Source organism: Melanostigma gelatinosum (genome assembly GCF_949748355.1).
Source record: "Melanostigma gelatinosum genome assembly, chromosome: 2".
NCBI lineage: Eukaryota > Metazoa > Chordata > Actinopteri > Perciformes > Zoarcidae > Melanostigma > Melanostigma gelatinosum.
Window position 1 is genome coordinate 30234685 of NC_136635.1, and position 26938 is coordinate 30261622.

Here is a 26938-nt window from a genome sequence, read left to right on the forward strand (position 1 = left end):
CTAAATGATCCAGTACAGGTCCACTGTGTTCCTGTGAACCATCCTTTTCCCCTTTGTGGCTGCTGTGCTACTATCCTTCCTTACGCGTGCTACTGCTGCATCGACTCCAGAGCAAAAACTTCTAGAAGTTACAACAAACTGGCCTTTTCCAAAACAAACAGAAACGGTGCAAGAGGCATGTTGGTGAAGCGTTTATGAGTCACTGCAGGCTACAGGTAGAAGATGATTCAACTACCAGAAAGTCCAGTTTGTCTGCTCATCATACGCTCGGACACCACAGAGCGTCAAAGACTTGACGACAGATATTTCATCACTCAACGCTGTTTCCCAAGGCAACATTTACAGCCTCCCTCATGACCAAGTTGACTCAGATATTCCTTTAAACCAAAACGGCTTGTAGAAGTGGGATTAGGGTTCTTACCTCGCGCCGACCACCACCAAGTAGTCCAGAAGGCGAGGGCACATTTTCTTTTTCTCCATCTTGGGCTGACCACGTCCCGTACGTCACGGCATCCAAGATTTACGTTTTCCTCTCGAGTCACTGGTGCTTTTCCATCACAGCTGGGAGAGCTCAGGTGTACAGTTGAAACGCAGCTCCTCGAGTATCATCGTGACGGTTCAAAAGAAGACAAACCTGTAACACAAGAAGAAGATGTGGGGAACAAATTAACTCCAGTAAAGATGGTCAGATACAATTTCAGCCTTCAGAGGCATTTCTGACACTGGCGTCGGTGTTGAAACAAATCTCCTTTCACGTTTCAATGAACACAATTAAACAAACACCGGAATGTAAACCAATGAGAAACAACGTGGACGTTATGTGGTCCCCAGCACTGCAGAACACAGCTGCACAATTAGGCCAACTGTGGCATCTTAGGTTTATAGTCTGACTTTCTTTTTGAATGTTAATATTCTACTCATGTTTGCAGCAGTTCCCACTTTCCCTGAACCAACATCACTACTTTTACGCCACAAATGACAGTTGATGGTTTGGAGAAAAAGCCCTGGAACATAACGGACGGTTATAATACTGCGAGATGTTTTCTTGCCTTCTGACAGCATCGCACCTCTGCTGTAAATGTCACATCTACATTTCACGTTACACGAAACTAAAGATGTTAACGATGACGTCATGTCGACGTTGTCATTCACACGGCAGACGATGAGACGAGGCTGGCGGAGGCACAGAAGCCTCCAGCGGCACGTCCAGTGAACCAACAACAATAAAAGGTATTAAAGCGGCCCTAAAAACAGAGCCGAGTAAAAGATGCATGGTGCTTTCCTATGAAACTTTGAGTGTGTTGCCAGTGTTTCAGCGTCGGTTTTTCTGTCAGAAGATGAGGACTGTTCAGTCGAGGCTCAGTGATATGTAAGCAGCTGAGGGGCCTCGGTGGAATAATGCTCCTTCATAGAGTCAACTATAGCTCTTAAATCCCTGTCAGGTAACTCAACCAGCCCCCTCTACAGAGGGATACTCGCCACCATGGAGCTCCAGTCCAGCATCATCTCACAGTCACAAAACTGTAATCTTCACATTATTAGAACAGAAGGACGGAGAATGTAGAACATTAAAAATGTAACATTTAAGTCCCAGTGAAGCAGAAGTTACAGCATCTCTAGCTTCTCTGCTACGGAAGGGAAGAAAACCAGATACAGCGTAGTACCACAATAGTGTGCGTGTCAATATTGAATCGATACACGGACGCCAAGTATCGATGTAACTATTGATATACGAATTAAACCTTTTTCAGTCCACTAGATGAGTTGTTTCACGGGTAAAGTGAGCCGGATTTGACTTGGAGACTCCCACTCCAAATCTGTACTTTGAGATATTTACAAGGGAAACAGGAGAAAGAAGAGATTTAAAATCATATCCTTCGCATTTGATTGGACCGATAAAAAGTGGGCGGGCGTCGGGCGCATCCGCGAGGGTTGTGAGTGTCCACGCGGCCAAATTGACGTCACACCATCACACACGGCCCTTAGCGGCGTTCTTTTGCGGGGCAGCTTTCCGCCCGTCTGTGCAGATCCAACATTTATTCACGACATTGGATGAACCTTGAGGAACTTTGAGAATATCGGTTTGCCGTGAGGAGAAACCCGCAGAGTATAAAAGACCACAATGTTTCCTCGTCGCGAGTTCACCTCAGCTCTGTCCTCGTGAACAGTAATGTAGGCCGAGCCAGAGAGGACTGCGGCTCCACACCACTGATGGATGGACCATGATGATATTACTGGTAGAAAGTGGTCAGTGCTTGCTTCCGTATGCACCGTTCATATTTCATTTCACTGGAAGAAAAGATGATTGGATTTGATATAAGGTATACAAAGGAATAGATTTTCTTGTATTTTTTCTGCATATATTGTTAGATATGTGCACAACATGACAGAGAATGAAATTGAAAAAGGAGTTTTTCACTTCATCTCAACTTCCCTGACAACATTACACAATCAAAAACAATATTCCTGCTGCGTCGCTGACAGCACATGATCACAAGTGAGCTGTTCTTTCGTCAAACAGAGTTACAACAAAACCGGTGATGGTCTCATAGAGCGGTGCTCTGGATGAGCTCTACATGCGAGGACAATGCTCTCCATTTAAAACAAGCAGGGATTATATTCGGCTTAAGACTTTCTTCTCTTTACAGACACACTGTTTTCACCTTGCCACAGATTTGTCATGTGATGTTGTTAGCTGCAATAATGTGACATGTTACTGATGTGCATAAGGAACTTGCCACACCCCCAAAACGAGGGCGAACTGCTTCATCGACATCTCCGTCTGTTAGTCAACTACCATCCACGGCGATATAAACAGCATGAAAGAGCACAACAATGTCATTTTCAGTTCAAAGAACCACCGAGTCTTATTGAGACTCCAGTCAGTCTGTCTCTCCCAGCATGATTGTTAAAACGTTATAAAATGGCAGCTCTACAAAGAAAGCCCTTGCTTTGTCATTCTGAGGGACGAGCACCGAAACTGCCAACTCTTCATGCTTTAAACGCATGTACATTATTATATTGTACTTGGTGTTAAAACATATCTGACAGCGGGGATAAGCCCACAGTAGCAACTGTAACAGGCGTGTGATGAGTGACAGGATCTACTTTGTGTCACGCCACGCCCAACAGCCTTTTATCTGACACCAAACAAACAGCACATTGGGAAACTCCACCCTGACACGCAAACACTGTTCCCAGAGCAGCGCCTCACTGTCACATAAAGGTTGTTATCCCTGCACTGATAAGCTAATGGATGCATAATTTAACCAGCGGTTCATACACTGTGCTATTCATGCATTCCAGTTGAAAGAGTGACGCGGGAGGAAAACGACTGGAGGGCGTTTTCTACTACAAAAGAAAAGGTGACGACGTCGGTCAAACTAAAGTCTGCACTTCAAGCATAACTTTATTTACTGATCTGTGAATTCATTCAAATCAAAAAGACCATTACTAGACAGACTTGAGGGTTCATACTTCTGGCATAAAACAATACAAATAAGTGCAATAAATAACTATTAACAATGGAATTTGTGCAGATTTCAGCCGTTATAGAAGCTGTTGCATCAGCACCTCGTTTGGGTGGATTCTGTTCTTTGTGCCTCTTTCCCGCTGGAGAACTATGGAGGCTGCGCTGGCGATTATAAATTAAAGTTGACGTTTTGTGTGCTGAACAAAAGCATGGAGACCCACTCGCACCGGAGCATGAGCTCTTTGTAGTATTACATGAACATAAATAGGCCTTTTGATACCATAGTAGTTATGATATTAAACATAGATATAACTAAGTATGTATATGATATATATATTTTTTTTAATGTTTACACAGAGCCTTGCCATCAAAGGTTATAATGTGAGTCAAGTTAAGTAAAACACAGACTTGACTGAGCCTATTGTGTGCAAATGAGCCACACGAAACACAGACGCGAGTAATAACTTAAAAACAAAAACAGTGTAAAGTTAAAAATCACGTAAAAACAAAAACTAATTTCATCTAATATCTATATGAGCTTTTTGCAAAAATTGTTGTTGGCTATAAAAACGCATGTAAACCAAGACAACCGCCAATGTGACCGACGCATGAAATGCACGACCACATTTGAATTGATGTCACATTTCACGCGACGTTCATGCAACACAAAGACGTACGGACTGCACGCTGCAGTCACACGTCCTGTATCAGGGCGTCATTAACCCCAGCAGCCTGTGTCCATTAGGGGGGGGGGGGACTTCATCACAGAGGGCTCCAGATGCATTATGGGTCTAATTATGTCTAATAGCTCCACTTGAGAGTAGGGGAGCCATTCACAGAGGGACATAATACAGAAGTGAACTACACTCTTAATGGAGCATGGTGGTAAAATGGTCAAAATGTTACTTCATTACAGAATAGACCCCCAAAAACACAGCAGCTTTAGCATGATGAATGAGTAACGCAGCAGTATTTGATGTGTGCGGGGCCATACGAAGACTCATAAGCTGAACTACATCTGGCTGAGTCAGCTTAATGTCAGCTCTCGTCACATTTAGAATAAATATTCAAATACCCGACACCGTGATACTTGCATTTGCATGTAAACGAACATGAAGACCAAAGTAAACCGTGACTGACATGAATAAGTAGATCTGCTCAGAGAGAGAACATACGTGGTGTTGGAACACTTGTTCGTCACACTATTCTCTCTTTATCTTCTCGAGCACGGATACGTTTTCAGTCCGATACAGAAACCTGGGCTTTAGGTGTCGGCCGATATAGAGCACCAATCAGATGTTTAATTCATACGATGTGTGCCTTCCTCTCACTGCGTGGAAGAGACTGGGATACATTTAAATGTAAGGAAACACCAAGCTTCACTGAAACATTTGTTTCCTGTAATACAACAAATAAATATGAATGTACCGCGGTTTGTTCCCCGCGTGAAACTAAAAGTCAACGCTGATGTTTCTGTCACATTACTTGTGTACTTCAGTACACTTACATGGGTATTTTAACCTAAACAACGATCTTTTCCTGAACCGAACAAAGTAGTTGTGTAGCCTAAATACGAGTTCCCTCTGAAAACAAGTTTATTCACAAAAGACTGCTTTCATGGAACGAGCGGAAATTGACGCTTGTTGCTGGATTTCGTAGGAAAACGCACGAAAAATGAGGAGTACCTTTTAGTAAGATATCCTACGGACCGTTGTGCGAAGATACCTTGAATGTATACAGACATAGAACTGAATAGCTCGGCTCCGTTGTCACGATACCCGATCCAGCTATTTGAGTCAGTATCGGCCCGATACTGGAGTAACAGCCTGAACCCTCGTCACAGCAACAGGGGAGAGAACTCCGTCAACACGATGTACTCCAGCAGCGAGGGCAGAATCCACATCTACCGTAACCCTCTTTGTCTCGCACAAACCATCAGGACAATGAATCAACATGCGGGTCTGGCAACGCAAACGCTTCCGGGAGCAAAGCCAAAATGGCTATGTTATGAAGCAGCAGAGCAGGAGGCAGACTCATCCAGAACCACAGCAGTATTTTTAGATGAGGGCGGGTGGACTACACGCCACTTCAGTGATTGTATTCAATAGACAAGCTTGGTATTCTATTTCTCTAATAAAAACAATACATAAGGGATAAAATAATCAGCGCAGCACGGCGTGATCTTCAAAGGAAAGATAACGATGGAGGTGAACACAACAGATGAGTGAGGTCCGCTTATGTAAGCAGAGAGATGGATATGATTCACTGACGGTCACAGCCATCAGCGGTACGCAGCGATGGAGAGGACACACAGACGAGGGAGCGATGAAGTGTGGATTAAGAAAGCACCGATCCTCGCGTTCTCACTTTTAGATTACAACGCTTTCCTTATTGATCCAGTCGTTCCCCAGCTGATTGAGCAGATATAAGAACTATTTGGTCCCCTGTCAATAAAACTGGTTAGCACATAATGAGTCTGGATCTCTCCAGGCCTGCTCTCCTCTCTCATACATATCAATCTCGAATAAAAAATGCTAACTTTTTCTTTGAGTTACATGGAGGTGTGCATTACATAACAGTAATGACATGCCGACCTTGTTTTTATTAGGAATACAGAAATACTTTTGTCTTCCCACGACTTTAAAAATCCCACAGCTAACAAACCATCACATGACAGATGACGTATTCCTCCCATTTGTCATTGTTTTATTGTCTATGACCCTCGCTGTTGTTTGTAATTCCACCTTACTGTTATATTTAAGACACCGACTGTTAACCCTTTTATCTGTTTAAAACCTGTTTACACGTATAGTATTGTGTGCATTTGTTTTTAGCACATTACTTAGCTTTATTTGCACTCTATATTACATTTTCTCTCATCTTATTGAGCCGTTTTTACATGTATTACCATCCAAGTGAAATCTGACTTCAGGATCAATGAAGTTGATATTATTTCGGTCTTAAATCAGAAATATAAAGAGAGTATCCAACATCTACGGCAGCTTAAACTCCGTATTTGGTACTAAAATAGATCTCTCTCGTATTTTTGACCTGAATGCATGTTAAAATTCAGAATGCATGCGACGTCGCTTGATTGTGGTGATATTGTGTAAGCATGCTTCTCCCAGAACCTAAAGGTCACTCACCAATGCACCTTATAGAAAAAGGTGGCATGGTCCTCTTCAACACACATCAAGGAACAGCGATATATGTTGTTACTGCAAAATATGTGAATCAACTGTACTTGTTAATTTATTTTAGAAATATATTTTACACAGGTCCCCATCGCATTTAGACTAACAGTTACCTGTGTTAATAAATAATTACATTAATACATATATATTTAGCACCAGGATGATATATAGGTTCATTCATTCACGTAGTTACTAGTTTCACTGACATCATTAACAACCTCTGGATTTACTCCAACGTCGTGGTCATTCAATGCATTTCCGATTTAAATCAACTGGCCTCATCTCATCAGTCGTGTTTCGTGTCCGACGCTGGTTTCGACATCGTGTATGCAATGACACAACTGCAGAGAGCGATGCTGTAACGCTTGTTATCATGTATTTTATTTGTGTGTGTATCTGACGAGCTGTCAGGCATTCAGCTCGTCCTACATGTTCACCCCTAAAGATGCATCCTCTCGCCTCCACTCTGCTAGCTAGCTAGCTTAACGGGTTTTCTACGTCACGGGTGGATTAGCTAAACTAGCTCAAGCTACTGTTAGCAGCTAACGTCAGCAGTAGCTTGAGCGACTTATCTCGTAAAATAAAAGCCTGTCAAAAGTAAAAATAAACAACAACGGTGGCGACCTCATAAAGCAGTAGCCGCACATGTATTGAATTGTGTTACCGTTAAATAGCAGAGACGTTGAGTGAGGACATCCTTACCTCCTGCTAGCATTAGCCGGTTAGCTGCTAACGTTTCGCTGCAAAATGAAAAGACCAGCAGCGGATGATGACCTGGGTGGGATGGGAACCCCTCCGCGGTCACAGAGGGAGAAGAGGGGGAATCAGCCTTCTTGCTTCAGATCATCGGCGTAACGTTGGAAATGTCGGCTGCAAAAGAGGTGGCGACTTCCTCTAACGGGCTCCCTGCGTAAATAAGTGATGCGAAGTGTGTAACGTTAAGTGTGTGTGTGCGTGTGTCAGTCACAGACCTGCCTCCTTCACAACATCCTCCTCATCGTCGTCGGTCTACAGGGAGTTCCGCATATTGAGACCTAACGAAACCCACTGAACGCTCTCTCGCTCCACGGGGAGTAACCATAGCTGCACTCGATAATCAGTCTGGACAGTTTTACTGTATTTTAAGGTGTTTTTATCGCCTAACAGGGTCGGATAAAACCCCACAAACTTAAATTATTAACTTCAATTCATGACTATTAATATCACTTTAAAACTTTAGATTTGTGTTCATACTGCCATCAAGCATGTTCATATCCCCTCAGTGTATCCTCTGTCCCAGGACCCTCACATCAGAACAGGAACCCCCCAAAGAAATAAAATAAATAACAGTAACAATAAAATACTCATAACATATGTACATTGCACTTCTGGTTAGATGCAAAACTGCATTTTGTAGCCGTCTCAGAATTTGTACTGTGCACCGTCAATACAGTTGAATAATCTAAAAATAAAATAATAAATAAAAATAAGGTCTGGATTAAAGGATATGAATCAGTTTGACTCCGTAAGTGTGTGTCGATGTGTGAATGAATGGCTTCATGCATAGATGCATGTACAGCACTGCAAACTTCAACGTCAATAATAAACACACAGTTGAATCAACACCTCTGTGAAAGCTTTTTACAAAAACTAAACATTGATATCTGAGCTGTTGTAGTGGATTGTATTAGATTATATAGTACACTCAAAAAAACGATTCAAGCCCTTCTTAAAGGTGACACATTTAAATCGTGTTTGATTAATTTAAATATATCAAGTTAAAAAATGAACACATTTATATTTAATGGGTCTAACATAAAATGCATGAATACTTTCATTTATTAGATTTATTTAGGTTGGATGGTGTGTATCAACTCAAAATAAATGTGTTTGGTTGGGGGACTACCCCTTGCGCCTGTACCAGATCACGTGCTCTCAGTGTCTTTCCCCCCTTTCCGACTGCAGCAAGATTCAAACCGACCATCCATTCTTTGGTAAGTAACTTTATATATTTTGTTGTAGTAGTTTAGACTGTACCTCGCTGTCAATGAAGGCTTCCATTCTGTAATAATGACCACAATGTGTGGAACAGACGTGATAACTTAGCCACACGACTGTTCCGTTTTTAATAAGATCGAAGGCAACACAGGCTAGCTAGCAAGCTAGGTAGCCAACGTGGTTTGCATTATAGAGCAGACCAGAGATCAGGGTACTGTCATTGGACGCAGCGCCGAAGGCTTCCTTATGAACTGTATGCACTAAAAAACAGTAGGAGAGCAGTTAAACGAGCAGACTACGGTCTCCCCCTCTCCAGCGCCATAATGTCGGCAGGCAGAGCAGGCCGCAGAAGGCCACTCTCTCTAGGAGTGGGCGTTCAGTTGTAGTGGGTTTAGCCACGTTTTCGTCACTGAAAAATGTTTAATATGAATAAATCATGAGCTCATAAAACCGCTGAATTCCTCTCACTCGCGCGGGCACCTGATGCATGAACACACGGAAGTCAGCGGCGTTTTAGCGCAGCAGCCATAGAAATAGAACGAGCGTAGAACGGACATTCCCATTCAAACCGATGTAACTGGATCAGAGCAGCGGCAGTTTGTACGTGTACCGTCGTCATTGTGAAGAACTGATCGATGTAGCGAGCTAACTTTTCTGTTATACTACGGTCAATGCGCAGTGTTGAGCACTATTTTCTTTTGAACGAGTAAAACGACCAAGACAAACATCGATGTCCGTTCTACTCATTGTATTTCTATGACCTTACACTGTGTGAACGCAGGCAGGAGTGCGAATGAGTTTTCAAGGCAAACAGTTTGATATTTTATTAAAATGACTGTCTTAATCTTATTTAACACGCTTGCATGATTTGATTGCTGTTGTATGTAGCTTTAGTGTTGCTATAAAAGGTGAATTGCTCGTCTATTCTAAATGGTAACATTATATCTGTGAGTGCTCTAAAGCACTTTTGACTTGACTTTGTTTTATGTGAACTTTGGATTATTACAGCCTTTCCCTCCACAAATACATTCATCTCATCTTTTGCAGTTTGATCAGCATTACCAAGCTTCTTGAGGCAACCTCCTAATGATAGCACGTAATAGGTTATATGCTCGATGCAAGCTGATCTCTCTCATTGTTATTTGTTCAGTTTGATATGTACCAATTATCTTTCTTCTCTTGAGGACTCTGCATGTGGCAGTGTAAAGAATGCAGTTTGGAACTAGCTAGCAGGTATTTCTTGTTGCATGGGCATTGTAGGGGCAGTTATCGCTATACGTGTCCATACATTGCCCATGTACATTTAATACATGGAGCAAGCTTCTAAATCACACATGCTGAACTGCACATTCAACCAGAGATTGTGGAGCAGAGGCCCCTTCCCTGTTCCAGCAAAGTTAAGTAAGTAAATGTGTGTTTCTATGTGTTTACCATTTTGATGATTAATGGCTTCACAGTCGCAATTTGAATCTAATAATCCCACATAATGTGATAGTAATTATAATAAACAAGTAACAAACAGCTGTATTTTGTTTGTTATTCAGGTCAATGCAGAGTTCCTGCTGATCACCACCAAGCCATTTCAATCAAAGTTCATGTCACAGCTGGACCTCTTCTCAGACTCCCTGATACAGGGCTTAAAGAGCAAAGGAGGTGTGAAGGAGAAAAGGTCAAGGATGTCCTGACCATCAATGATTTGGTTAGTACATATGTATACAATATTAGTTTCACTGTATTGGGGTGGTTATTGTAATATTTTCTTGTCCATATCTGCTTTTTTTTAAAACATTTGATGAATAGTAAATGGCCTGCTTTTATTCTGCTTTTATCCAGAACCTTTAGTGTGATGACATCAACACCAAAAGGGAGTGCATCTGAGAAGCCTACCTCAATGAAGATCCAGACTCTTTATCAATCTGGTAAGTTTATCGCAATATGTTTCCCATGTAGCGTCAAAGTGTTACCCACATATATATATATATATATATATATATATATATATATATATATATATATATATATATATATATATATATATATATATATATACACACACACATGTTTGTGGATTAATCACAAGTTTAAACACAAGTTTTCTGTGTTTGTGTTGTTGTCAGGCTTCCGCCGCTGAGGATGCAGTGAGGGACATCGCATTCACTGTCATAAGGATTTACATGATCCAAAGAGATTGGGAGCCAGAGGACGTGGGACTTGATCAACTGCATTAAAGTCCTGAACAACGTAGACGGTGTCATCATGGCGTTCATCATGATTTGGGCTAATTTGTGCCCTTAATCTAAGCTTTCCAGACAACTTCAAGTACATCTTTGAGCTTCTCCAGAAGGTCATAATGAATTTGGATGGGCACAAGCTGAATTCTAAGATACAGGAGCTGAAAATCAAGATGTTTGCACAAGAGGTGAACACCAAGTGACAAAGCCAAAGAACCTTGTCAGATCTTTTGGATGTTTTCTACTTTCATCTTCCGCCCAGTCAACGACAATCCATGACCTCATGGATGTTTTCCTGGTTCTGACATTTTGAAAAAATTGACTAAGCTGCACAGAGGCAAGCCAGAGACTGTAAATTACGGAACTTTTACATGTCACTGCAAGCTTGGTTAAGTGTTTACCCGCAGAAAGTTTTGCCCAATTCACCTCCACATCCCAACTCGAGTGTGATTACGCTTGAACGTCAACTTGCACGTCCATTTTCCTCGTTGTCTGATTGAATAACTCTCTACTCGAGTTGAAATGGACCCTAACACGGTTCAATACGCTGTAACTTCCATTGACTATGAGTATCCTTGTTATTTATAATCTATAAGTTTTAGTTTGTGGATGTTTTGTGATTTTACTGTTGTAGCCCAAAAGTGGTCCAAGTTGCCTGTTTCTGCACATGATAATACATCATCGGCTATTCTTCAGTGTAAAGGAGTCCTTTTGTACTACCATCTCTACTGGTAGGAAAGAAAACAGCTGTATTGCTCTTGACAAACCAAAGTAGTGGGAATTTAGCACTTGCAATAGTGGTTGTACATATCGATTGCAGGAAGTTTTGTGCTTTTTGGAAATGATAGTTTCTGGTGAGTGACTACACTGCAGTGCAATGATATTCCCTGTTTGGAGAGCAGTGCATAGCCTCCACCCTCATGGCGTCTTTGTTTGTGGCGCCAAGGGATTTGGGATAGCTTGGTATTTATTTGTCACCAGTTGTGGAGCTGTTACAAGACTACTGTTTTAATATTTAAAAACGATGAAAGATGCACTGTATAGATCATTTTGGAATTTTTTTGCTATCCTTTTCTGATCAGTGTTTTTGTAAAAAAAAAACAAATTATATTTAAAAAATGAAATGCAGGCTCTAGAATCATGGATGATCAGATTTGTACCATATTTAATGTATTTAAGCATTTTCAATAAAAAACACTTGAACTAGGTTTTGTCTCATGTGTCTTAATTGGGGGTCAAATAAAAAAAAGTTTTTTACCTGATTAATTCATTTCCAATGAATTGTACTATATTGAGTTGGACTAACACAAATCAATTTCATTTCATGAATGGTATTTTTTTATTTAGGTTGTATTTGATAAAATTGAGTCGGACTAACTCAATTTAATTATATTGCATGGATGTTTTTAGTTTAAGTTAGGTTTAACTATATTTCCTCGGTGGAAAACCTGCCCACAATTTAATTGAGTTCATCCAATGAATTATTTTTTTGAGTGTACCGAACAAAGTGACCAAGGAGTTTAAACTAACAGTAAAATGACTGAGTTGCTTATTTTACTGGTGGACATCTGTAATACATGTAAAACATAACATGTTTTACATATGTTTTTTACATGATGTTTTACATATTATGTAAAACATAATGTGCACCATTCAGTGAAATGGCTTCTGTCAAAAGCAGAATGACAGTTTACAGTGTGGATTATATGCAAAACAGCAACATTTATCATGTTTTTGCCACTTTGGTGAAACACCACTGTCAGATTGATGTAGGCTACATGTAAAACGCAAAAAGAAAACTAAGTTACAGCAATAAATACTGCATAACTTTATGCGTGTATGACAATCGCATGGTCTAAGTGGACTAGTGTGTATGTGGCAATTGTTTCAATAATCAGTAAAAACAGTTTTGCAAAGTCTTTTTGGGGCCCTGAGCTGTTGAATAGCTATATTTATACTGGTATCGGTTTTGAGACGCTGGTATACAAATTTCGAACACCATCCATAAAAAATAGGTTACAATTCCAAATCATATAAAATAGGGCCCCTATGTCATCAAGTGATATAAAAATCTCAAATTAGCATATCAATTCTTGAGTTACGGACAAATAAAAAATAGCAAATAAAGCGAGACAGGATGGTGTCCCGTTTAAATACTAAATAAATCTGAGTACATGTGGACAATCGCTGAGGTCTGATTTGAGTCCTGGAGCATCAACGCATCAATAAATCTAAAGACATCAGCACTACAGCATAGCTTTAATTTATACTGTACATACAAAACAGAAGGTCTTCATGAGTTACGAGTATTAAAATAGGTTTGCATTTCTATACATCAACAATGTTTACAGTGTCACCCTTTGAAGACAAGAAGTAAATGAGATCAGCGATGACAATTACAGTATATACAGAACAATTAACCTTTGATACCGTCAGATTTAACAGAACATTCAACACTCAAGAAAGAGGCGGGTTTTGTTTTTGCTTGTTTGATCACAGAAATGACTAAATAAATCCACGGTCAGGAGACCTGGGATTCATACGGTGGAAAAATTCACCCCAATAATACAAAAGATCCTTTTTGTTCAACTTAATGGTTGGTGTTGGGCTAGAGATAACCTGCAAGCAGAAAACAACGCATTTAATTGAAAAAGAAACCCAAAAGAAATTACAAAAAACAATCACTTATGGTCTCAAAATGCTGCACTCTGATTATTCTGCTTCTTTTCATATTGATTGACCCGTCACAAAAAACAAACAAATACATTATTTAAGGGTTAGAGGAATGTAAGAAAATCAATAACAAAATCATTTATTGAGCGTCAATACAAAGTAATGAAATAATTTAAAAGTCTCGATATAATACACGGTCAGAAAATGTCTTTTACGGCATCCAGCCTCTGGAAACTCTTCCGCGTGATCTTTAGATGACTAGAATCAAGCTCGACTTTTAATTCAGGCAAATGATTTCCCACACAGCTGAATACAGGAATGAAACCTGAGCTCCTCGTGTTGCCTTTTTATAAATGGAAGCCTTTTGTCAGCCATTTTTATTTTTTTTCTCCATCTGTTTAGGAAGAGGAAGGACGAACGCTCTGGTTACTATTGTCTCTGTGACCGCTGTCAATACAATAATGAATGAGGAAGAAAAACATCCTTTGTGTTCATTCAACCAACCAACAGGTGACGCCCACCGGGTGTTTCGTCAGAGATCAGAGACGCTGATGCACAAGGAAGCAACAAAATAAAAATAATAATCAATAAAAATGAAATCTTTCATAAACACAACCAACGCCATTACTGTTAACTCAACAATTTATGCTGTGTGGCTGTTATGAAAGTTGCATTAGCAGTGCTGCAGTATTCCTAAGACTGGGTTTGAAAGACTAAATGTCTGCTGTGGAGAAATTATTTAAAATTTTAATTGGCAATAAAAAATTTTAAATGAGATCCACAAAAGGTTGTTAAATCAAACAAAAATATGTAGACAGACATATTCTTGGATGGAGAGAAAGAAAAGATAGAAATTAAAATGATCAAAACAATTAATTGGGATGAAATCAAAACTAAGCTGTTATTATAGTGGAGTAGCTCTTGTGCCTATTTACATTTCAATTAATGTTCCACTTCGGCTGTAAAAGGGTTGGCTGTTAAATGCAACTTTATGAATTAAATCCAACTAAATACCGGTCGTATAAAATACAGTATAATGCTTGATTTTCTTTGTGTGCCATTTTAAACGGTGACACCTGGAACTACACGGACCGCTCATGAAGCTACTTCAAGCATTATGTCGTCTGGTTTTCAGCCCTAAAAATAAATAAACTTCACAATTATGCATTTGCGTCGACATTTCTTTATCATCCGTTAAGCATTTCAAGTTCACACTGCAACAGGAGACCGCATCGAGAAACACAGCACGAGTACGAACACCTCTGTGTGTATAAACTTTATTTTAACTCAATATTGTGATGTCTCTACTCATCCACCGTTCTCTGCGCCCCGTTAATAGAGGTTTTGGTACGTTTTTTCCCTAAATCTGAGCAGTTAAAGCTGTTGGTGTTCAGTACGATACTTCAGATCCCGATCGTCCCCCTCAGTGTCATTCACACGGTCTATTATCAAAAATAAAAGGCCGTCTCGTCCTCTACATCCTGCTCAAGCTTTGTGGATGTTGCCGATACATTTCGCACACCTTTAAAATGCTAGTGGTGAAAAAAAACAACTTAAAGAAATATCTAAATATAAACTGCTTTGCAATGAAATGAATAAAAAGTACATCTCACATACACGTGAATGACAAATAAAGTGATAATAGAGGCGATTCTTTCTGTTTTGATTCATTAATACAACCGTCAGGATGGATTTCTTCTATATTTGGAGGGTCACAGAGATGGTAGCGTGACGTCCTGTTTTTAACCAACGTTTAATCTTTAAGACTTGTTCGTATCACCGATCTCACGGTTCCGGTGCTCTGTGTGAAAGAAGGATTTAGTCTCATCGTCAGTGTTCTCTTAATGAGGGCAGTCTAAAGAGTTTTAACAAATATACAATTTACATGAAACTCAATTGGTGTTTATAAATGACCAAAAGGGCCCCCCCTTATGCACCAAAGTATTCTTATGGGAATCAAAGAAGCCTCCAACTCCCAGAGGTGGACTTCACATTACTTTACCTGAGCACTACACCAAGCTTCTGAACAGGAACACAGACTATCTGCTGCCACATCACGATGCACACTACCAACCAGATGGCCTACCCAACATCAACAAAGTGAACAGCACCGTGTGTGTGTGTGTGTGTGTGTGTGCTCAACTCTGCATCCATCTCCACCTATTGCACGACTGCAAAAAAATAAAATATATCTATTCCTATTTCACCTGACACTGCAGCTGTGATCCTGACACCTGCTCAGATTATAACCGTTCGAGGATGTGTATAGAACTTTCAACAGATATTAAATCAAACTGGCTGAAGAGCCTCATTATGCTGGTATTTAACATCGCCATAATCATGTCAGCATCTACACGAATGTAAAGACAACAAAAAGGCTCAAAGACAACTAGGTGTTCATGTTTCTCCTCGTGAATCCAAAAAAACATTTAGCAGTCTGAGAGCAAAGGGGCGACGACGCTCTCCTCTTCCTCCTCTTCCTCCCACGAGAGAAAAACCAAACAATCTCACTGCTATAACCGATCCCCGACCGCGCGGGCAGAGTCAGTGTTCCTGCTGGATGCCGCGTTCGTCTCGGGCCTCAAAGAGAGCGTGACATCGGTGGGGTGGGGGGGTCATGTCACTCGTTGACGTCCCAGATTTCAGAGAGCAGCGGGGGAAGCTTCTTGTCCTGGAGGCGAAGGGCAAAGACCTGCTCCGAGTGCACGCTGCTCAGCGTACGGAGGCTCACCAGCTTCATCAGCATGCGGGGAAACATCAAATGATCCTGAGGGAACCATCAAAACAAGTTTAAAAAGATCACCTCAGCAGGAATGACTTAATGCTGGCCTGTAGCTCTGTTTTCAGTTAAGTCACTTCCACCTAATAGCTGCATTACAGTAGAACCGTTTCTCCAAACGGCTGTTTCATGAAGCAAACAACTGATCTGGTAACGCTTCAAGCCCCTCCCGCCCTGGCCCAATGCGCCTTCCATGACGACGACGACAACCAGGTTACGCTGACACACCGTCGGTCACAAGAGAAGAGGTTACGTGAACTCACGTTTGGTCTCTTGATCATGATGTAAGAGCGCAGCGCGTCCACGTAGGGTTGCTGCAGCCGCTCCACCAGATCGTGATCCTGCACATTTGGCCGATCTGAACAGAGTTTTTAAACCAGACAGACACTTCTGTTACGGACCGTTTTGTTAAATGCGTTTCATACTTTATGATAATGCGACAGCAAAGACCCTTAAAGACTTGACAAGGAGTCTAAATACAGTCTCACTTTGAGGATTCACTGCATGTTTGTGTAGTTTAGGAATTCTGACCTGCAGAAAAGATGTTGATGGCAATGAGCAGCGCATATTCTGCCTCGTCCAGATGCAGGTCGTTCATTCCTTTAGAGAACTCAAAGATGGGGTTGATGAACTCAAACTGAAGCCCTGAGGAGGTGAGAGGAAGAACAAGGACACTAAAACTCACTTTAAAGAAGTAAATGTGTTTCTTTTGCTGTATTAAACATATATTATTGTCAAAGCTACACACAGTATTTATGAGTTTCATATGTTGTATTTAATATCCGATGGTGACTGAATACTTGTTGCAATAATTTAGGGATACTTTGAATGTAAAACATTTTAACTTGGCTAAATTTAAACAGCACGTAAGACGGGTGAAATACAGGCAATCAAGTGCTTCCAGATGTTCATATTTCATAAACCTCTGACGGGCAGAAACAAGTGAATGCACCTGCTTTGGCGAAATCTTCCTTATTGTAGCTGAAATCCTTCAGGAACGTAATGCTATCAATCGCGGGGTTGTACCGCCGAGATGTCTCCAGCAGCATAATCTGAGACAGACAGAGTGGAATATTAACACACAGACAAAATAAGACAAACGGATATTTGATATTGTCAAAATCATGCAGGAAGCAACGAAGCTTTCCAAACAGCATTGCTGAGGAGTAGAATGTCCATCAGTGCTATCGATTCCTAAATGTAGCATGAACGTATTTAGCATATTGCCTGCTGAAACTGCAATTAAAGACCAGACAAACATATTTAAAAATAAGGCCGTTGTTCAAGTTCCTGCATTTCGCACGGTAAGTAAAGACAAACCTCAATGGTTGACGTCTTCAGCAGAGCGATCTGGTCCTCCCTCGTGAGCTCCAAGAAGCCAGGAAGCTGCTTAGCGAAGTCCACGATCTCCTGGACCGACATGATCGCCAGCTCGGTGAAGTGGGCGAACCGCTGCTGACGCACTTCTCGGTTCTGCGGGTCCTGACTCTGTGGCCACGGCTGTCGGATTCACACAAAAGAAAATAAATATAAACATATATATATATATATATATAAAAGTTAGTTAGCACGGAGTAAACACTTCCCACAGACACACACACATATTTCAGGTTTAACCTGGATTGCAGAGATGCTCAAATCAAGTCCGCGTTTACCAGAAATTGACGACAGACGTCCCAGACTCTCTGGGTACCGGCCGATACTTTATCAATACATCTGTTCAACCAGCATCAACATGGAGAAAGTGATACTTTATTCTGCTCTGTGTGCAGTCTATGTTTACAGCATGCTAGCTCGGCTAATAGCCGATTGTTACGAACGGGCTCAAACCAAAGCCGCCCGTCTTTAGTTCATTTACCACGCGTCATAAAATCCTTGTAAAGTTGCTGATGTCTGAGACAAACCCCCCCCCCCCCCCAGACATCAGAGGACAGGAGGAAGGACGGATGTCTGTGTTTATTATTTATAATCTTCACTCTGGAATATGATATATTTGATTGACTTTTTAGTTTTGATTCTAGTGAGATATTACAGACTATCTCGTGACTTTGCTGCTCTAGAAACAACTGTCAAATATGAATAAAGTCTAATCCTAATCTTAGGACTAGAAGAAGTATTTATAAAATCATAACTCCTATCTCATCCCTTTATCTATACAACCTCATATCTATCAAATATCATATCAATACAATCTACAAGTGTATGATGAAAGTGTGTACAAGAGTACAAAGTTCTTCATAGGTCCAGCCTCTTAAAAGGCACTGTTGATAATCTTTTAAAACTACATCAAATTACTACATCAAATAACATCAATTATTGGCTTTGACAAACAAAAACAGCCGTCCAACCATTGTAATTAGCTAACCTGCTGTGCATATTCTGCCTCTGCACTCATTGCCGGAATCTTCCACAATGTCCATTGTTCTCGCTCAATACCACACTTTTACAATTCATATTGATGATTTTGGGAGAGTGGCTTTGGAGGCCTGAAGGGACCGACTGTCAGTTTTGAGTTCGCATTTTCATGCTATATTTGGCAACTTTTGGAGCTAGTGCTGACAGCTACTTGGTTAGAAAAGAGTTGGCAACACTGGGCTGGGTTGTTCTTTTGGATGATTTTTTTAAATCCAGCGTACCCGTGCCAGTTTCTCAAGATTACCAACTGTAACCGTAAAAAACAGCAGAAGTTTCAGGGCACAACCTTCATTCTTAAGGCTTTGGTGTTTGATTTCTTTGGCCTTGTCTCCAAGTAGGCCGACTGAATTCAGCAATTAGTTGGAGCAATAAAACTGATCACGCTCCTCGATGTCTCCTCTGCGACGCTCACTCACGGTCACTTTCGGTCGGTCGAGGAACGACCTCTTGTTGCACTGCTTCTGCATGGCCACCAGCTTCTCGATCATCTCCTGCTGCTGTGGAGCCAGCGAGACCATTTCCTGCGGCGGCGTCGGCGTGACCACCGTGGACGTGCGGGCCGTTTCGTCTTCGTGGTGCTTCTTCATCTTCTTCAGTCGGATTTGTTCCTCGGAGAGCACACCTGTAGGTCAAAAGAGGAGTTAACGGGAAGTTCCCTTTTTACACTCGGGGCTACGATGCAGTGAGAGTCTGAATTCTCTCCACGCTCACACTGCTCCAGCATGCCCGCCTCCCGACACTTGCGCAGGCGGCACTGCTGGCACTTGCGCCGCATGTACATGTCCATCTCGCAGCGGCCGTTGTTCTTGCAGGTGTACTGGGCGCTTTTGATGACGCTGCGTCGAAAGAAGCCCTTGCAGCCCTCGCAGCTCAGCACGTTGTAGTGGAAACCGGAGGCCTTGTCGCCGCACACGCTGCACACCTCGTTGCCCAGCATCTTGGGCGCGGGGCCCTTCTTTCTCTTCACCGGCTGACCATCTGCACACGGTAGAATAAGAGGTGACAGACCATGTTAGGAACCTACAACTAGTTCAGTCACAACTCTCTGAGGAAGCAGCGTTTACACGGAGGGTTATTCGGAGCATCGGCAGCGTCTTCGGCAGCGTCGTCTCTTATTTGAATGAGGAACAGATAAGTTGTTCCAGGCGTCCAATCAAAGCACAGATATGCTACAGACAACCCTCAACGCAAAACATTCAATAGATAATGTACTTAAAGTTCATTAAAAATATATTTTGTTCACCCCCATATTAAGATGCATAAGTTTAATAAAAATAAGAATAAGGGCTCATAGATAGGACCACATTACGTTGTTCAGGTGTATCTGACCAACTAATACTAATTGTGTAAATATTCAAATTCATTTGAAAATCTGCAATTAAGATTATTTTAAAGAGATTCAAAAGAAATGGAACTACAATAACCCAACAGATAATAAGTACAACTGTAGCATAACAAAGGGCCAAAATATGAGCAAGTCAACAGAACGAAATACTGCCGAGTCTCGTCTGTGGAAGCGGTCCCACCGGTTCAATGATCACCATTTAACCAAAACTCAGTAGAAAAATAGACATTAAAGTCTGGAGTCAAATGAAGCCTTCTCTTCTGTTTTCATTCTCAGAATGCTGACACATGCAGTGGTGTCCAGCTGTCCCTAAATGATAATTGATGGTAGCGACTACCTGTTTTTCCACATATGAAACTGGACACTCCCACAAAAAAGGATGTGTGATATTTCGTTGACCCTCTACACCCCAAAGCAGTTTCGGGGCGTTTTTTTCCTGCTCCGGTCACATTTTCTCTCTCTGTGGTCTTAATTTAAAACCTCTATGGAAACAGAACCATCACGGCTAGAAGGAGAGAGAACTCAGAAATGTCTTTTGTGCAGTGCAACACATTTATCAAAGAAGAAAATGGAAGCTCTACATGTGCTTTATGTATTTTGAGCGCTTCACATTTTTACAACCTTTAACCCTTCTTACAGGATCTGGTTACTACGAACGGTTTATTTGGGGTGAGATGTTAAATGAGACATTTTTAAGCTTCATTTTGGCTGCTTTTTCTGAGGAAGCGTTAGTCACACGTGATGTGTTCAAGGACTGTCGGAAAGATGAAAATCTGACAGGAATTAGTTGTTTTTTTTAAAGCCACTGGCTGTGATAAACTGTGTTTTGGTGATTGTCTGAAGAAAACAATGCTTTTCAATCCCGGCGGCCAGATTCAATGTCGGTTGTGGAGAGAAACATGTCAGCGGTGAGCACTTTCCTCTCACCTAAGCTGCCAGGTGTGTCGCCTGCCGATGGTTCCGGCTTAATGTCGCTCGGCTCTGCCGGCAGAGGGCTTCTCGTGTCAGTCAGCGGCAGGCCGTTGTGGGGGGGGGCGGGGAGGTCTTCTGGCGGGGAGAGGTCAGCCAGCGACAGCGGGCCGTCCTGCTTCATTGCGGCGCTTCGGTCGCTCTCCTCAACCATGCAGTCCAGCTGCAGCTCAGAGGCCCCGACAAACACCTTCCTCTCATCTGACGGAGGACACACAAACACATTCAAAAACTGGAACTCAACAGGGACAGGTGTCCAAAACAAAACGTTCATGAGCCAAAAGCTGGGAAACAACACGCACACAATATAATGCAATACTCACGGGGTAAACACTACTTTTGTGGAGCTTATAGTCATGAATTTCTGCTGGAAGCGCTCTTTTGTTTGAAAGGCTTGAGAAATCAAAGCATTCCTCTCACACATCGATGCGTTTAAGACACCCATGCGTAGTCTTTGTTGTGCTATAAATCGTTTTAGGTGGACAACATAATCGATAGAATAAGAATATTTAAAAAAAACTGTCTGGATAGCCTCCCCTACAGCATACACCACAAACTGAAGCCCGTCCGGGTTGGACGGGGGGACGGACGGACGCGGACACACACACACACACACTCTCTTACCATGACCAACATCTGGGATATCAGTCAGAGACAGCGTGGACATCTTCTGCACAGCAGCTTGTCATTACGAAATCAACATGCACCTGTGCAACAAAAGGAACAATCATACCGAGTTATGATGGCAAGTAAAGACATGCGTATTAAAGGGTGATAAACAGGGAAGGAACCTCCTGACACTGTATGCATACATCCAGAACAGATGTAGGTATATTACCTCACGTAACCGGAGGGTAAACAGCACAACGCAGTTCTTAGACAGAGCTCAGAGATCAAGTCTTACAATCAACTGAGATCTAGGCTGCTTGGACATGAAAGCAGACTGGCTGCAGAAGCAGAAATGAAAGTTAGTCATGCGCACCATACGGGTGCATTTCAGGAAACTGAGTCAGCAAAACACACGCACAGCCATGATTCCTGTCTATTCTTAACCAGCCTGCGAGACAGAAACCCCAGTTTAAAAATGAAGACAAATAAAAATGATTATGTGATATAATATAAACGCTTTACTTTTTATGACAACTTCATTGCCAGTTTATCAGGTCAAGCTAATTTAAAATGATGCAGAAATCCTGCAATAAATACAACTTTAAAGAAGGTTTTAATGTTTTAGGGCCGATCTCAAGGCCAGAACGGTACTGCGTTAAACTTGGAAGTGTTTCTGATATTTAGGCTACCATTTATATATACATTTATATATGCTCATCCATTTCAAACACAGAGGTCCAACAGCCAAATATATTGTACAAAACAACGTAAACGGCATAGAAAGAAAAGATATTGAGACTGTGTGTGAGAGGTCCTGCTGCCTCTGCTGGACACCACTTTTGTACTAAATGCTTATTAAATATAAAGTATTAAAAACATTTAGACCATCTGAAACGTTCTACTAAACAGAGTTGTTTCTTCTTACCTTGTTTTCCAAAATGTCTGTAATCCGACAGACTACGAATGAGTTCAGGGATGCAGGAGGTAATTAATCCATGTATTAGAATTTAGCCTTCAAAATACACGATGTAATGTGGTCTAATAATGTCCTTCCATCACTACGACTGTCACCTAATGAGCTTCTTCGTGGACCCACTCGTTTCATGTGAGAAGGAGAGACGCAGAGGGAACCAACAACAAACTTTGTATTACGCAACCGTTTGTGATGTCACTTCTTCGTCACAAATATACGAGATATGATTTACCCAAAATCTCTCTAATTACTAACAATTTAAATATGCCAACTGCTCCGTCAACTGTGGAACTCAATAGTCTGGTAGCGATATCTGAAACGTACTCTCTGGCCCCGCGATATAATAAAAGTATTAAAGTAAAAGTATTAGAAGAAAAGGTTGCCGGTGAGATAACGCGGGACAGTCACAACAAAAATCATGAAATCAAAGTCACCACTAGACAGACAAAATAAAGTAAATGAACTGTGATTAGATATGACACAATATGATGAATGTCTCTATTACCTACAATAAAAACAACACATGAAGAGGCCATGATGGCGGAGACGAAAGTCACTTTCAAAGCCGCCCAAGATAAAACTACAGTAAAGCGGTTGTTGTTGCAGCCATCCAAGATAAAAGATTTCACACAAAGTATGACGACGACTAAAACCATGTTCATGGACCAATATCAGATATCGCTGACAATGGGGAGAATTCATTTTATTCTGTTTATATACTTCATCGGTGTCTATACTGGAATAATAACTCCTGCTTCAGTTGAGACCAATCTGTTGCTGAACTAAAAAGGTTTAAACTTAGAATGTAATTCCTCTTTTTTGCTGGAGTAAGGTTTATTATATCAAGAATAAAGAAAATGAAATACATTTATATTACAAAGTTAGGAAAGCAATGTTGAAGTCAAGCATGATGTTTCCTTCCACAGCGTATTGATTAAACATCTGATCGATACCCAAAGCTCAGGTATCACTATTGGGACTGAAAAAGACAAATCTTTGCATACTTAACTATGTTTGCCTTTAAAATATCAATATCAGCATGACACAGAAATGTCACAAATTCGCTGCAAAGAAAGATCGAAATTCTTCCAGGATTTTTCAATAACAGCCTATACATTTACATATAAAAAACAGCCTATTAGAAGCCCCTTTGCTCCAGATAACACACAATCTACAGGACAACATTGTGATACCACGCCTCATTAGGCTCAAACTAATTTGCGACGGTGACTCTGTGACAAGCAGAGCGTTGGACTGACCTTAACTCTGAAGTTGACGTCTTACTTATCGTCGATCCATCCCGCCCAGCAGAGTCCTCAACCTCAGCCTGTCGATACTCCCGCGCTGATGGAGGACTCGCTTTGCCCGATGAGCCTCGAGGATGCCAAAACCCCGTGGCTTCTTGGCCGGAAATGTAATGACTCGATATCTTGAAGACAATGAGTAGGGAAGAAGATGAGTCCCTTTCTGCATGGCCCAATGGGAGACAGGAGGGAAAACAGAGAAGGGAGGGAGGGTGAGAGCGGGAACACCAGAGGTTACTGTTGGTCATTTGCGATGCTCTTAAATCCCCGCAGAGCTGTGGCGCTCCCCCCCCCCCCCCCCACTATTTGAACATTTTAAAAACAGCCCATTTTACTCAAACAGCCTCCCAAAGATGACCACATCTTTTCTCCAGTTGTTTTTAAATGAAACATTGTGGTCCCCAAACCAAAGGTTGATACCATTCAAAGCCTTTCTTACCAAAACAATAAAACATTTAGAACAAATCCAATATTCAGACATAGACAAACCAATACATCAAATATAATGAGTGAATTCACATTCTTTGGTCATAAATCTACTCTGCCTATAACCCCGTGTCATCTCCACGCTGATCTCTCTGTACAAGTCCAATGTCCCCTGCATCTTATCAGCCAGTCACCTTTGTCCATGAGCATGTTTTCCTGGAGAGCTGGAAATGAAATGAACGCACCAACAAAATCAATAAAGCACTGAATTATACCCAAACCTCTTTTTCTTTTAAAATATCAAACACCTTTTCTCAACCTCATGTTATTACTCATAGCCATCACTGACATGTTCTGTACAGTATATGGTATACATGTACAGTATGTTACAAAATGCCACAACACTCCTAATGCACCTGGTTTACTCATAATAATAATCTTCTAAAGTCAAATATTACATTTTAGCATCTAGCTTAAGAGAGAGAAGCAGTTCTTAATCTTACTAGTTCTATCTTAACGAGTCAAACCTAAGTTTGTATAATTCAACTACATTTATGTGCCACGATCTTGCCGACACCCCAAAATAGATAACTTATTTACACAAGCAAATGTAAATATAAAGACAAAGTTCAGATGATTTAGCAACAATTGCTGAAACAATTACTCAATCCACAGCAAAAAGGACTGGTTCCAGCTCCTCAAATGAGAATGTGTGATGGTTTTCTGAGTCTTCCAGATGTTACAGATTGCCTTTGAGTTTCGGACTCCAGGTTGGAATAAATAACCGATTTTAACATTTAACTTTGGCACTGTCAACACTGTCACCGTCAGATCCATGTTGGCGGGTTACAGAGTGATTGTGAGAAAGCTGTGTTCATAAATGCAGTAAAAACCAAGCATCAGTGTACAAGTACAGATAGCATGACTGAGTGGGAAATGTCCCTTTCTAAAAATTCTCAAAAAAGGACCAACGGATGTCACCCTAAAGTAAACAATGGACAACCTTACTCAGCAACTACTTGGTGTGAAAGCAAATAGTCCGTGTTTTCAGGAGTCACAGGTTTCAAAACGAGTCAAAGTTCCCACAAACATAGTGATGGAAGAAGAAGAAGTGCACTCAGTTATTTAAAGGTCTTGCCGACCCACCCAGATGATTTCACTTCTTCTGACTGGAGACTCCTCAGGTTAACACTGGGAGGAGCTGTGCTGGGAACTATGGGAAGTGACCACACTACCAAAAAAAATTATGAAATCAAACTGCACTGACAACAGGTGAAACAATACACGCCAACACAGAGGACTATTTCGACTAAATAAGTGAAACCACCCGTGTAGCTGGACCAGGGACAAACACACGCTGCAACAAGATGTAAAAACCAAACACACACAGTCTGGGCCAAACTAGCTAATTTACAGTTAGCCTCGGTGGCTAACGTACTTATTTAAGCTAGTGGTCGCTCATTTCGCAATCGTGTTATGTAACTAAACACTTGAACCAGCATGTCGCAACTTATAAACACATTTGGCAAAGTTTTTAATTGACACTGCTGATACTAACTTGTAGTTTAGGCCTCAGACTTGGTGCTAACATATAACGTTATATATCGAGCGATAAACCAGTCGTAATGAAAGCTAACCGACAAAACAAACAAACAATAAGATAGCTAACGGCACCAACAACCAAACGTAACGGTACCAGGTTAGCCTTCAAACATTGCTGATGTATAAACCGTACAAGTGGATGTTAAAGTAAGATTAGCTTCAAAGTCAAATCCAAAACAAGGCCGTTAGCCAAACACCCCCGCACTCAAAAAGAAACACCCGTTAAACAAGTTTAACAGCTAACTTACCTAGCAAACGTTAGCTTAGCTAACTTAATATCGCGCTAATGGCTGCCGACTGAAGGGGCAACATTGATTAACTTGCCGGAGACTCCGCGAGTTTACAACTAACGTTACTTGTTAGTTGCGGGTGTCCTACTCCGTCCGTTTGTGGCTGTTGACAGCGGCTCTGACAACGGGAGCTAGCATGTTAGCTCGCTAGCCAGCCAGCGTAGTTATATATCACGTGATCCAGCGGCTCACGAGAAGGGGCTCGCGCAACAGGAAACTGATTTTGTTCCAGTGGGTTTAGTTGCCCAGTGTTTCGTCTTGCAGGTAGCTGGCAGTGCAGGAATGTAATTGCTTAATTTTACTCAATTAACGTCACTATACTTCAGTACAAATTTGAGGTACCTGTACTTTACTTGTGTATTTCCATTGTATTGTACTTTATACTTCTACTCCACTTCAGTTTGGAGGCAAATAGGGTAAATCTAACTCTGCAGATGTGAGCTATCCAACGATATAATAAATAAACAATGGTCCCTGTCATTATTCTTACATATTATATTATTGGATTATTATCGCCATAGGTTGGGTAGTTTCATCTATGATATTGTTTAAAGCTCTGAAATATATAACGCTCACAGTTATTCGCAGCCACTCCTCTTTTTCTCCTGAACAGACGCTCGAGGGCGGATCTTCAGAAAATGACCGGAAGTGCTTCTTCTTCTTCTTTAAATTTGATTGG

At 41.3% G+C, this 26938-nt stretch overlaps 2 protein-coding genes and 1 long non-coding RNA gene across 7 annotated transcripts in view; 1 reads left to right on the forward strand and 2 right to left on the reverse strand.

Moving 5' to 3' along the window:
• Positions 1 to 7523, reverse strand: part of madd (MAP-kinase activating death domain) — a 51491-nt gene extending 43968 nt beyond the window's left edge. The window contains exons 1-2 of the mRNA XM_079282840.1: positions 7369 to 7523; positions 422 to 634 (exon numbers count right to left, since the gene is read on the reverse strand). Coding sequence (XP_079138966.1) covers positions 422 to 480 — 59 coding nt within the window. The 5' untranslated portion in view covers positions 481 to 634; positions 7369 to 7523. The remainder of the gene's footprint in view (positions 1 to 421; positions 635 to 7368) is intronic.
• Positions 7524 to 8415: 892 nt separating this feature from the next.
• Positions 8416 to 12081, forward strand: LOC306795983. Of its 2 annotated transcripts, XR_013773023.1 has the most exons (5): positions 8416 to 8639; positions 9828 to 10044; positions 10188 to 10342; positions 10477 to 10562; positions 10761 to 12081. It is a non-coding gene; the product is annotated as an uncharacterized lncRNA (long non-coding RNA). The 2 variants fall into 2 exon arrangements; XR_013773022.1 differs by having other exon boundaries at positions 8416 to 10044.
• Positions 12082 to 13116: 1035 nt separating this feature from the next.
• nr1h3 (nuclear receptor subfamily 1, group H, member 3) lies at positions 13117 to 26374 on the reverse strand. 4 transcript variants are annotated; one of them, XM_079289216.1, is made up of 11 exons: positions 26218 to 26374; positions 23897 to 24066; positions 21680 to 21762; positions 21014 to 21256; positions 19453 to 19719; positions 19158 to 19363; positions 17647 to 17826; positions 17279 to 17378; positions 16858 to 16971; positions 16590 to 16684; positions 13117 to 16314 (listed from the first exon to the last, which is right to left on the reverse strand). In XM_079289216.1, exons 3-11 carry the CDS (start codon positions 21720 to 21722, stop codon positions 16168 to 16170), a joined length of 1395 nt encoding a protein of 464 aa, XP_079145342.1. In that variant the 5' UTR covers positions 21723 to 21762; positions 23897 to 24066; positions 26218 to 26374; the 3' UTR covers positions 13117 to 16167. The 4 variants fall into 4 exon arrangements, with proteins under 4 accessions (XP_079145342.1, XP_079145341.1, XP_079145344.1 ...); XM_079289215.1 differs by having other exon boundaries at positions 23897 to 24104; XM_079289218.1 differs by lacking the exon at positions 21680 to 21762 and having other exon boundaries at positions 23897 to 24104.
• Between the last annotated feature and the right edge of the window lie 564 nt (positions 26375 to 26938).

Bases quoted from the DNA above. Each gene is read 5' to 3' on its own strand.
- nr1h3 (XM_079289216.1), bottom strand. From the start codon at position 21,722: ATGTCCACGCTGTCTCTGACTGATATCCCAGATGTTGGTCATG. The intron at 21,257-21,679 runs GTAAGAGAGTGT...GTCCTCCGTCAG, and splicing joins TATCCCAGATGTTGGTCATG to ATGAGAGGAAGGTGTTTGTC. The intron at 16,972-17,278 runs GTGCATTCACTT...TCACCTCCTCAG, and splicing joins GGAAGATTTCGCCAAAGCAG to GGCTTCAGTTTGAGTTCATC.